Below are 11,328 nucleotides of genomic sequence, written 5' to 3'. Positions count from 1 at the left end.
CCAAACGGGCCGAATTGGCCCTGTGTGGAGCGCAGGAGTGCTCTTGTGGCCGGCGCAACGATGTCACTTCCAGAAGTGATGTCACCATAACGGCTCCAGAGCACGCATGTGCTTTGTGTGCATGCGAAGACATACAGGGAGCCAGCAGAAGCTAAGTGCCAGGTCCCAACCTTCCCAGCAGGAGGAGAGAGGGACCTAGCAACCTTATGCAGGATTAAAAACTGTGTTTTTGGAAAGGAAAAAGCACCCCTCCTCCTTTTCAATAGTCTCCTGTGCTTAAGCAATGCAAGTACAAAGTATCCAAACAAATAAAGATAAAAATCATTTGTCCTGTTCATACAGGCATGTAGCTCATGGCAGCAACCAATATGCTAGTAAGAAAGGAAGTTGCATTTTCCAAGTGACAAGAACCTGCGGTTTAGCAGTGCAATCCTAAACAAAGATACATCCTTTTTACGTTCATTGAATTTAATGGCGTTACTCTGCCTAGAGTTGTTCCATTAATAGGAATAACCATAGAAAAACCAGCCTGGCGAAATCTCCCATAAAACAATCAAGCCTCTGGCTTTTTGGAGGAACTGAATAAAGCACCTCTGGTACATCACTGAAATATCATAGTTGTGTGTTTCCCATGTTACAAGTGTTTCCCGTGTTGCATACTGTTCAACCTTTAAACTAAAATAGGAAAAGAAACAACAGAGACAACTAGTGTGTTCTTAGCATCTCTGCTGAAAACACCCTGAGAATAAAAGACCATGACTGCAGAGTGTCCCATGACTGCAGAGTGTCGGTTACTTTATTGATGTTTTTCTTTTGTTCATTCCACAGCTGGTTTGTCAGCCATATCTCATTGTTTCTCAGTGCTCCTTGGGTTAATACTTTTGCATCACCTATAGAGCATTTAAAAGAGAGAGACAGAAAGGGGGAAAATGAGATTTTATTAATTTATTTGCTTCATTTATACCCTGTGTTTCTCCCAGTGGGAACTCAAAGTGGTTTACATAATTCTCCACTCCTCCTTTCCCCCCCCCCCACAACAACCCTGTGAGGTAGGTTAGGCTGAGAGTGTGTGACTGGTTAGGATAACCCAGCAAGCTTCCTCGGCAGAGAAGGGATTGGAACTTGTGTCTCTCAGATCCTAATCCAGCACGGTAACCACTATAACCACAATGTCAGATTTCAGTTAGCAGGAGATCTGGATTTCTTTGCATTTCTCTTTTTGTCTCTCTGCAAGTGTGTCTGGAGGGCAGAGTGCCAATTCAGCTCTGTTTTCGCTGTGAGAACAAGTACTGAAGGCTCCTTTGACTTGCCAGTTTGCATTTCTTTAAAGTATGAGAAAGTGTCAAGATCTGCATTTCAATGAATGGTGTATGTGGGGAGGGGACTGGGATACTTTTAGTGGTTGAGGAGGAACTGATATCGAACATTTTGAAGTGTGACTGTGCGAACATTTTGAAGTGTGACTGTGCGAGTGAGTGTATGGAAGTTGGAGTGGGGATACATGAAATGAGGTTTACTTGAGACCCAGTATGGGATAGTGGTTAAGAGCAGCAGGACTTTAATCTGGAGAACCGGGTTTGATTCCCCATTTCTCCACTTTTAGCAGCTGGATGACCTTGTGTCAGTCACAGCTTCTCGGAGCTCTCTCAGCCCCACCCACCTCACGGGGTGATTGTTGTTGTGGGGATAATGATAACATACTTTGTAAACCACTCTGAATGGATGTTAAGTCATCCTGAAGGGAGGTATATAAATCAAATGTTATTATTATTATTACTTGAGCGTCTCTAGGTATATTGTAACGTGTATTTTCACCCTATAGAGGATTGCTTCCCAGAGCCACATGGGGCAGATGGGAAGTGCTTGACCCGGTTCTAGGGCTTCTTGCTGGGCCCTAGCAAAAAGGCAGTTCTCTCTATCTCTGTTTGCAGACAAGTGCACTCTTGGCATTGCATCCCTTTGAATGAGCAAGGAGGTGCTCCCTGAGCAACATGCCGCAAGAACTTACCTGTGCAATCCAGTCATTGAAAGCAGAGACTCGGGTGAAAACAGTAGGCTTGCGGAGGTAGTTGCATCCAAGGGAGGAGACAAAACTGGCCACTCCATGCACTTCCCACTTGCTACCAGATTTGCAGTTGAGCGGACCGCCGGAGTCCCCCTATAAACAAACAGAACTCAGTGTAGATTGGGGAGGACAATCCTTTTGGGCCCCTGCAGTGGGACCACTTGCACCGAGGCAGAAAAGGCCACCCTGTCTGCTGCAGCGCCCCATGCCATGTGGTATTCCAGATGGTTGCACAGGTGAGCCAAATGTTAGAGGCAAGGATGCCAACACCCTGCCTGACAGACCTCTTGCACCTTTGACAGCAGGTGCAAAGATACCAGGATGAGGGAAACGTGCCTTGTTGAGGGCCAGTGTGGGATGCCACAGAAGCTCCGTAAGGAACAAAAAAAGCCAGCATTGACTCATTGCAGCAGCATAACCAGCACATTGAATACTCAGTGATCACCAATGTGGCGCCAATCAGTCTGTTTCCCGGCACTTACTTCCTTCTTCAAAGAGCAAGATCCAGGTTCAATTGCACCTTAAAACACAACTAGATTTCCAAAATACGAGCTTTTGAGAGTCAAAGCTTCCTTTGTCAGATACCAGATATCTGATGAAAGGAACTTTGACTCTCAAAAGCTCATACCTTGGAAATCTAATTGTGCTACTGGACCCGGATCTTGTTCATCGACTATAGACCAACACGGATGTCCACCTGAAACGTCCTTCTTCAAAGCAACTTTTCCCCAAACAAAGCACTAATCCATCTCTTTAGATTAGGAGGTGCTTCAAAGGATGTCAGGAGACCTTTGGGTCTGCAGGGGACTCCTATTCAGAATTCTCCATTGTAGGAGGATACTTGGATACTTTTAAAAATCGGGGGGAGATGTAACCACTCAATCCATATAAAGTGTGCCTAGAAAATCATCTGGTGCAAAACTAGTTCTTTGGCATGCTTTAGCTTGGGCTTCCTAGTTGCATATTTGGGCTTCCTTCATTCCAAAGCCAGATGCTACTCACGTTGCAGCCAGAAATGATGCCATCACCGCCTGCACAGACCATACTGGTTTTCACCGTGCTGCCCCACCAGCTGGACTGGGAGCAGGTTGCGTGATTCACCACAAGCAGGCGGCCTTGCTGGAGGACTTTTGGGGACGCACCACCTGCTGCAAAGAGTCCGAAACAAGGAAACTTTAGGTCTGGTCATACAAGATGGAGGACTAGCCATAGATTCTCCCAGCAGGACAAATAGCAGCTCTCTGGGACCGTTTCAGGTTGGGAAGACAGCATAAGTGGAAACCTGAAACCTCATCTCTCTGTGTTCCATGGTCCTGATCCGAATCAGGTCCATGCACACCAGATATAACATCTGGTCGACAGAACAGGAAATGACCCACAGGGACAGGACTTTGGAATATGTGATTAGGTTGGATTGGGTGGTGCTCGGTGCAAACCAGATTTTGAGATGTACCAAAGGCTACCAGGCGGAGAAAGTGAAACGAACAGCCATTCTCTGTTTGAGAATATAAAAGCTCTCAGATTTTTCTGGAAGACCAACACAGCTACCCTACAATCTGTCACTCGTAGCAAGTGATCTTGTTTAGCACAGGGCAAATGAAATCACCACGACTGGTCAGCACTAATAAAACAGATAAACAAGGGCAGTGAAAATACAAGGGCAATCCCTTACTTTGCAGCCTTCCCCAGCCTGTCACGTAACAAGCAGTGTTTCCGGATAAGATGCTGTTGGCTGGTGGGAGACACGCCGTCTGGATTGTCTTGCTCAGGGTGACATGTTCTGGAAGTTTGATCATCGCGATGTCATTCCTAGTGATGGTTGGGAGAGAAGGACAGAATATTGCGAATGTGCCAAGATACGCTATTTACCACCCCTCTTTTCCAACCAGTGTCCTTATTCTGACTTTCCTGGAAGTATCGGTTTGTCTTTTCACAACTCTATTCGGTGAGTGAAATTGGCGTTGCCACCTGCCACGTTTCATCCCCTTTCCCTCTATTTCTAGCTGTTAACTCAGAGGTGAACACATGCATTGCAACTGTAGCACATGCCCACATAAATATTTGTGCTCGAACGCTAAGGGTGAAACTACACATTACGTTGGAGGTACACAATCAGATCCCCCCTGTAGAGCGCAGACATAGGGCCAAACGAGACGTGATGGCATTCTCGTGGCAGTCATGAGGGGGAACCTGCCATTTTAAAATCATTTTAAAATGTTGTGAGGGCCTAGTTCTGACTGGTCCTGCAGCATGGTGCCCTTGTTCCCCTTCCCTGAACATTTTCAAATGCCAAAACAGCCACAATGTGTGCGCGTGTGACCATTCTGGCACTTATTACCAGCTATGTGTTGGGAAAAGCTGGAGATTTTAGGGGTGCAGCCTGATGAGGGAGGGGTTTGGAAAGGGGCTGGATATCGGCAGGTTATAATGCCACGGAGTCCACCCTCCAAAGCAGCCAGTTTCTCCAGGGGAACTGATCTCTGTGGCCTGGAGAGCAGTTGTATTTCCAGGAGATCTCCAGGCCCCACCTGGAGGCTGGCAACCCTACTGGCACTTTCTAAGGCACCGGGAGGGGGGGGACAAGCGTGCCTAAGCCCACCTCCCCATGGGCCTGGTCAGAATTGGGCCCTCACAGCATTTTTAAATGACGTTAAAATGGCTGTGGTGTCCTTGCAGTGGCCACAAGGAGGCTACCATGTCTAGTTTGGCCCTTGAAAAGCAACCACTGGGGCAGGTTCCAGATAGCGACAGATATCACAGTGTTAGGGAATTTCCCAACCTGGAGCTGGCAGCTCTACTGGCACTTGCTAAGGCACCGGGGGGGGGGCAAGCGTGTCTAAGCCCGCCTCCCCATGGGCCTGGTCAGAATTGGGCCCTCGCAGCATTTTTAAATGACTTTAAAATGGCCGTGGTGTCCTTGCAGTGGCCACAAGGAGGATACCATGTCTAGTTTGGCCCTTGAAAAGCAACCACTGGGGCAGGTTCCAGATATCGACTGATATCACAGTGTTAGGGAATTTCCCAACTTGGAGCTGGCAGCACTACTAGCAGCCTTAATCTCTGATCCTCTGTTTAAAGAAAAGCGATCAACATACCCATTGGAAACCTTACTCGAGTCCCATTTGGGGTGCACTATGATCTTTTGTGGAGTCAGTGAGACCGATCCTTTCTCGCTGACTGTGAGGTCATACTTCCCAAGCTGCACACGATAAGTTCGAGAAGAGCTGAAGAAATCAAAGGGAGAAAAGCAGAGATGAGTGAGCAGGCAGGTCTACACCAGGCAACTTAATTCAGGTGCCTGAATCCATCTATACAAAACATTTTTCTCTTTCATTCCCTGCTACTGAAGATGACTTCAGCTATTAAGAATCAAGCCAGCTCCACACTGGCTTCTATTTCTTGTCCTCCTGCAGCATGACAGTTGGGGCTGGCAAAGGTGATCTGCTTGTTGTTATTCTGCCATTTTGTTCCATCTGTTGTTACCAACCTCCAGGAGAGGCCTGGCGAGTTCTCCTGGAATTAAAGCTGATCTCCAGACTACAGAGATCAGTTCCCCAGAGAAAACAGCATTTTTGGAAGACAGACTCAGGGTGGAAATGCACGTTACGAAGTACCTAGGGAATGCTCAAGTGAACCTCACTTCATTTCAAGTGAACCTCATCTCACTCCAGCTTCCTATGCATTGGCTTGCACGGTCACACTTCAGTTTGCTCCACTTGAGTACATGTACATGTTCGATATCAGTTCCTCCTCAACTGCTAAAAGTACCCCAGTTTCCCCCACCTCCCACAGCCAAACTTGACACTTTCTCACACCTCAAAGAAATGAAAATTGGCAAGTCAAAGGGGCCTACAAAACTCGTTCAAGCAACAAAAACAGAGCTGAATTGGTGCTCTGCCTTCCAGATTTAGTTGCAGATGCAATCACCCAAAGAGAGCTCCCCTGAAAGGGGCATTCACATACACCAAGCAAGAATAGCCTGCATGTGAATTGAGGACCACAGATAGAAGCTTGCACTTGAGCATCCCCAGGTAATTTGTAACATGTATGTCTACTCTTGAGTTGTATCATATCCTTGCCGATCTTCCTCCCCTCCCCAAACTCTACCTCCCCAGGAACCACCCCAAATCCCCAGCAATTTCCTAAACTAGAATTAGCCACCCTAGTAACATCACATCCCCTCTACAATTCCACATCTCATTCTTCACAAGCCGGGACAGAACCTTCGCAATGGAAAGTGCAATCACTTTGGGTTTTTTTGTTTGTTTGTTTGTTGGTGAAGCAGATAATAAAGAAGTGAATTTATGATGTAATGGCCAAACCAGTCATGTTTGGGAGAAATTGTCCCCAAACTGTTTCCCTCATGGGTGTGTACAAAGGGCAAAGAAATCTGAATAAGTGGCAGTCCAGAAAGGGCAATATCTTACACCTTTCTATAGGCACAGTTAGATTCTGTACCTGTTTCTATTATTTGATGTTGTCCTGATTTTATAAAGAATGTAAGTTTTTTAAAAAAAATTAGACACACCAAAACTCCGTCTCTCTCACGCAGCAGTTTTGCTTGCATAGTGAAGTGGCATTTGAGGGAGGGTAATTCTTCTGACTCGGGTACAATGGAAATTTCTAACCACCACCACCACCAGCTTCAATATTGCACTCTGGCTTTGCTACAGACTTCAAGAATCTCCATTTTTATGTACCTGATGCAGTGAGCAGCTGTCATAACCCAGTTGGTGGCTATGAGGGTTCCCCCGCATGTGTGACGCCATTGGCCACTGGAACTGTACTGGAGGGAGGCCTAGAAATTACAGAAGTCACGCAGTCAGCTTTGAAAGGTGAGTAGATGACCTTATTTTTTATGTAGCTATTTATACCACACTTTTCTCTCTAATAGGAACCCAGAATGGCTTACAACATTCTTCACTCCTCTTTTTTATCTTTACAACAACAGCCCTGTGATGTAGGTGCAATGAGACAGTGTGTGAGTGGCCCAAGGCCACCTGGTGAGTCTCTGTGGCAGAGCAGGGATTTGCACCTGGGTCTCCTAGTTTCACTTTCTCAACCACAACAACACACTGGCTTTTCTAAGCACTGTGAAGCAGCTGTAGCTAGGGTTGCCAAACTTCAGGTGACGGCTGGAGATCTCCTGGAGGCCGTGGAGATCAGTTCCCCTAGAGAAAATGGTTGTTCTGGAGGATGGACTCGATGCCATAATACCCTGCTGAGGTACCTCCCCTCTGCAAACCTTGCTGTCCCCAGACTCCACCCCTAAATCTCCAGGCATGTCCCAGCCTGGAGCTGTGGGAACCCTAGCTGTAGCTTCAGATGTTCAAATCTGAGCCCAAATAAGTTGGCTACTGATATTTGATAACTAACGATGGCTGGCTTTGATATTTCGTTTCAGTATTTGAAATCTCGCAGACTATATTTGACAGAACCGATCACTGACATAGTATAATATTTAATGGAAATACGAGTTTTGCTGTCTCAATTTGCATGAAAACCATTGTTCCGTTTTTTGCCTGTCAGACTAATGGGTAGGCAGGAACTTGAGAAAAGAATATTAACGCTCTTTAAATGCTGGGGAATATTTTCCTTCATGGCCTAGAAATCTCTCTTCTCAGCCTTAAGAAAGTGTCGCCAATCAAAATGGCGGGAAGGGCAGAGAAACATTTTCTATATTACAAAAGGGTAGGCAGAACTTGGCGTTTAACTAGAATGGGAGCTGGGGGTGGGGCACGGAGAATGGCAGCTGTGGGGACCAATTGCTGTCTAGAAAAAGTGGGGGATCTGATTTGGGAAGATACTTTGCTGTGTGCTTTCATAGCCCATTGGAGGCTCCATTTGTAGACAAAATCAATATTACTGAAAAACTGTAAGTCTTCATTGCTCTCACATCAGAAGGATGTGAGATCAGGGTAAGTGGGAAGTGCTGAACCATATTTTGATATGTGGTCGCAGACCTTGCAGTGGTATAAATATCCAGCAGTGTCCAATAGATGACACACCATGAAAAGTGGCACTTAACTATACGAGCCAATTGACAGCTTATGACAGTTTCATATCCAATACCACGCTAAAACCAACAGCCTCAAGAGACATGTGAAAAGTGCTGACATTTTGAATTCTGAGGTGACATTTCTGTATTGACATTTCAGCTATAACTCCATCCAAACATAGCAAGACCGTGAATTTGGAACTCTCAAGGTTCACTATTGGGATATTTTAGCATGAGTACATTAAAGTAGCATAACTTTTGAGGGGGGAGTCACAGCAAAAGCAATATATACCAAAATAACACAGCAGGATTTAAGTTCAGTAGAACCTTAGAGACCAACAAGGTTTTCAGAGTGTAAGCTTTCAAAAGTCAGGGCCGTCTTCTTCATACACCAGATCTCTGTAACTCTCGAAAGGTTACCCAGTAAATATTGTTGGTCTCTTAGGTGCCACTGGACTCAAATCCTGCTCTTCTACTGCAGACCCACACAACTACCCACCTGAAACTAAAACAACACAGACATATATTTAAACTTAACACTTAACTGCAGTATAAATGTAAAAATATTGCATACCTTGTGTCCAGCGAAAGAAAAAGCATATGTAAATAAACCCTTGCTAGGATTAAGAGACGGTCGCTTACCTGCCAAGGCCAGCTGTTGGGTTTGACATCCTCTCCCCCCACAATCCTGGAGAGGTTGGGTGGGTAATATGGGACTCCACACCCGAAAGCTGCAAATGACACAAAACAGGTGTTATCTGAGGTCACTATGGTAGTCTGAGGAAACTAAACGTGCAACCTATGTACAAAGCACTTGTGTATCTTTGCAAGTTGCAACGATTTTTTTCTTCACTCTAGGTTGGGTCTCCCCTTGCCACTGTTAATGATCTCCAATGGCTACCACTGGACTTTAGGGGCTAAACAGACCAGGTTTTTCCACCTTGAATAAGTCAGTCAGCAATACGTGCCTTGTTTGGGCTGCCAAATCAACATTAAACACCAGAGGCACAATGAGAAGTGGCGACGTTTCTCCACGTGTCCTGATATAAAACAGTGTTATATATTAACATCTCTTTTAGAGATTTGCAAGGGCTTCTTTGAGCCTTTTTAGTGGCGTACCAAAACAGAAGTGGCAGAAAGAACTGAGTGACAGGAAGTCAGTGAATGACATAGGTGCTTCAAATAGCCAAACAGCAGGAAAGTGTTTCTACAAAATAATCTCACTCTCGTCTGAATGACTCCCCAATTTGTATTCATTGCTCTCTTTCTGCAGCTGACCTTGATACCCTCTGTGCCATAATATGCATCAAGATGATGTCAAACCAACCCATAGTCAATCCATACAAGCACCCCCAGATGGACTTGCAGGATGAGGCCACAGTCCAACATGTCCAGAATTGAATCTCCAACAGTGGGCAGAGAGATGCCCCAAGAAGCAGAATGTGATTGAGGTGTTGTTTGTCCCTTGTAGGAGACACTCAGAGGTACACCACCTCTGCCCAAAGAGATTCAGCATTTGCTGTAATTCCTAATAGATTATTGATTGATCCGAGTTTCCAGAAACTTTCCTCTAATCTTTTTAAAAAGCCATTCATGATAGGAGTGAGCATCCCTGTATCCTACGGCGATGGATCCTGGAAGCTAACTGCATACTGCATAAAAATTAATATTTCCTCTTGCTTATGATATGTTGGAATCATACCCGCAGAGACCAACGCAAGAGCAGCAAAGAGGACCCAGATCATGTTGAGTGCAGGAGTGCTGATAAGGAAGGACACTCTCTATCTGGTTGCTTTATATCCCGGAACAGTTTATCACTGTGAGATACAGCCCAGGTTGTCATCATAATTAGGGAAAAGTTTAAAAGTGAGCCTTGGCTTGCTGTTTTGTGCTGATAGGCACATTTCCATCTCCAGCTTCCACGGGGCATGCCAAATCTGCTGATAGGTAAGAAACACACCTGCTTGTTCTCACCAAACTATCTCACTCAACTATCGGTATACCTGGAATTGTAATGGTGTGTGGAGTGAGGGGAGATGCCAGTGGACATCCATAGAGTCTAGCCCAGGATTAAGAAAGACCGAAACGGGAATTGGAAATAGCAAGCCGTAGCCCGTCGGCTAGGTGTCTTTGGACACGTCCTTTTTCCACTCTTGGACATATGGACATTTTCCGCGTGCATGTTTCCATCCGTCTGCACTCTCCCACCACCAGAATACTTATTGTATACAGAAATATATTTATTGTTAATCCGATAGACTACCTCTTCCTGTATATATATGCACTTTAAATCTTGTTTGATATATATTGCACTTTTGCACTTTTGCACTTTGGATATAATATAACAATTTATATCAACCTTGCATGGTTAATTTTTGTGACCCTGGTGTTGTGCCTGAGTTGTCTGTATAGCCAGGGGGTTCCCTTTGTTGGTTTGCTGTTCTCACCCAAAGGCTGTTCTTAGGACCAAACCATTGCCGGATGTGTTGGTTTCTGCAAAAAAAAGCAGCGGGAGGGGGAGGGATATGTGGATCAGGGCCATAGTGCCAAGTAAGGGGGAGTTCCATTCCCTGTACTGTTTTCCTTGGTTGCATTTGTCATTTCAAATTGATCCCTCCCAGGTGTACATTGCCAAAGGGAATGCAGTGAGGGAGCTGAACATCCCAGCTGCACAGCAGCAGTGTAACAGGTCACTTGAAGATGTTCAGTTCTTCTCTAATACCATGTTCAGAATTCCCAGAGTCACTTCCTTTTTGCTATCAGGGTCTGCAAGGTCAGTACTCATGGCTTTCCTTTTTCATGGAAAGTTGGCATTTTGTATGTGTGTGTTTTTTTCCTGGCAAGTAGTTTACAAAAGCTGCTTTGGACATTGGCACAATGCCACTATCACACCTTTCTTCTTTCACAGGCCACCTCAAAGCCAGCCTCCTCCTCACTAACCATGAACCCTTGGACCTTTTCTCAGTGGTTCTGAAATTGGTATTCGGGACCTCAAAGTCCTCCTGAGCTTCTTGCAGCTGGGTCGCAAAACCCAGACAGCGAAAAGTGAACAGGATGAGCTAGGAGAGAAAGCTCTGTGAGGATTTTTTAAAATAATTTTTTAAAAAATTATTTATTAGTACAAAAAAAAACCCCAAGAAAAACAATGCTGGTAACAAAAACACTGTTGGCAAATCTATACATATGTTTCTATAAAATGTTTCCAAATACTTAAAAATAAGTCCATACACAATTGCTGTCTTGAGAGCCAGTTTGGTGTAGTGGT

The 11,328-nt window shown here is 45.2% G+C and overlaps 1 protein-coding gene across 1 annotated transcript; it reads right to left on the bottom strand.

The window, feature by feature from the left end:
* Positions 1–769: 769 nt before the first annotated feature.
* On the bottom strand, positions 770–9,867 carry LOC129345050 (chymotrypsin-like elastase family member 2A). The gene is made up of 8 exons (XM_055002029.1): positions 9,766–9,867; positions 8,706–8,794; positions 6,766–6,863; positions 5,161–5,289; positions 3,738–3,874; positions 3,068–3,213; positions 2,009–2,158; positions 770–890 (listed from the first exon to the last, which is right to left on the bottom strand). Exons 1-8 carry the CDS (start codon positions 9,806–9,808, stop codon positions 873–875), a joined length of 810 nt encoding a protein of 269 aa, XP_054858004.1. The 5' UTR covers positions 9,809–9,867; the 3' UTR covers positions 770–872.
* Positions 9,868–11,328: the final 1,461 nt, after the last annotated feature.

Source organism: Eublepharis macularius, chromosome 17 (assembly GCF_028583425.1).
Source record: "Eublepharis macularius isolate TG4126 chromosome 17, MPM_Emac_v1.0, whole genome shotgun sequence".
Taxonomy (NCBI): domain Eukaryota; kingdom Metazoa; phylum Chordata; class Lepidosauria; order Squamata; family Eublepharidae; genus Eublepharis; species Eublepharis macularius.
The sequence above is the reverse complement of the archived record's forward strand: the minus strand, read 5'-3'. Positions and strand labels throughout refer to the sequence as shown.

What these genes read in the sequence shown, in the direction of transcription:
- LOC129345050 (XM_055002029.1), bottom strand. Translation starts at nt 9,808, where the DNA reads ATGATCTGGGTCCTCTTTGCTGCTCTTGCGTTGGTCTCTGCGG. An exon ending in TCTTGCGTTGGTCTCTGCGG is followed by an intron (nt 8,795 to 9,765) that starts GTATGATTCCAA and finishes TGTCATTTGCAG; the next exon opens with CTTTCGGGTGTGGAGTCCCA. An exon ending in TCGAGTAAGGTTTCCAATGG is followed by an intron (nt 3,875 to 5,160) that starts GTATGTTGATCG and finishes AACCATCACTAG; the next exon opens with GAATGACATCGCGATGATCA.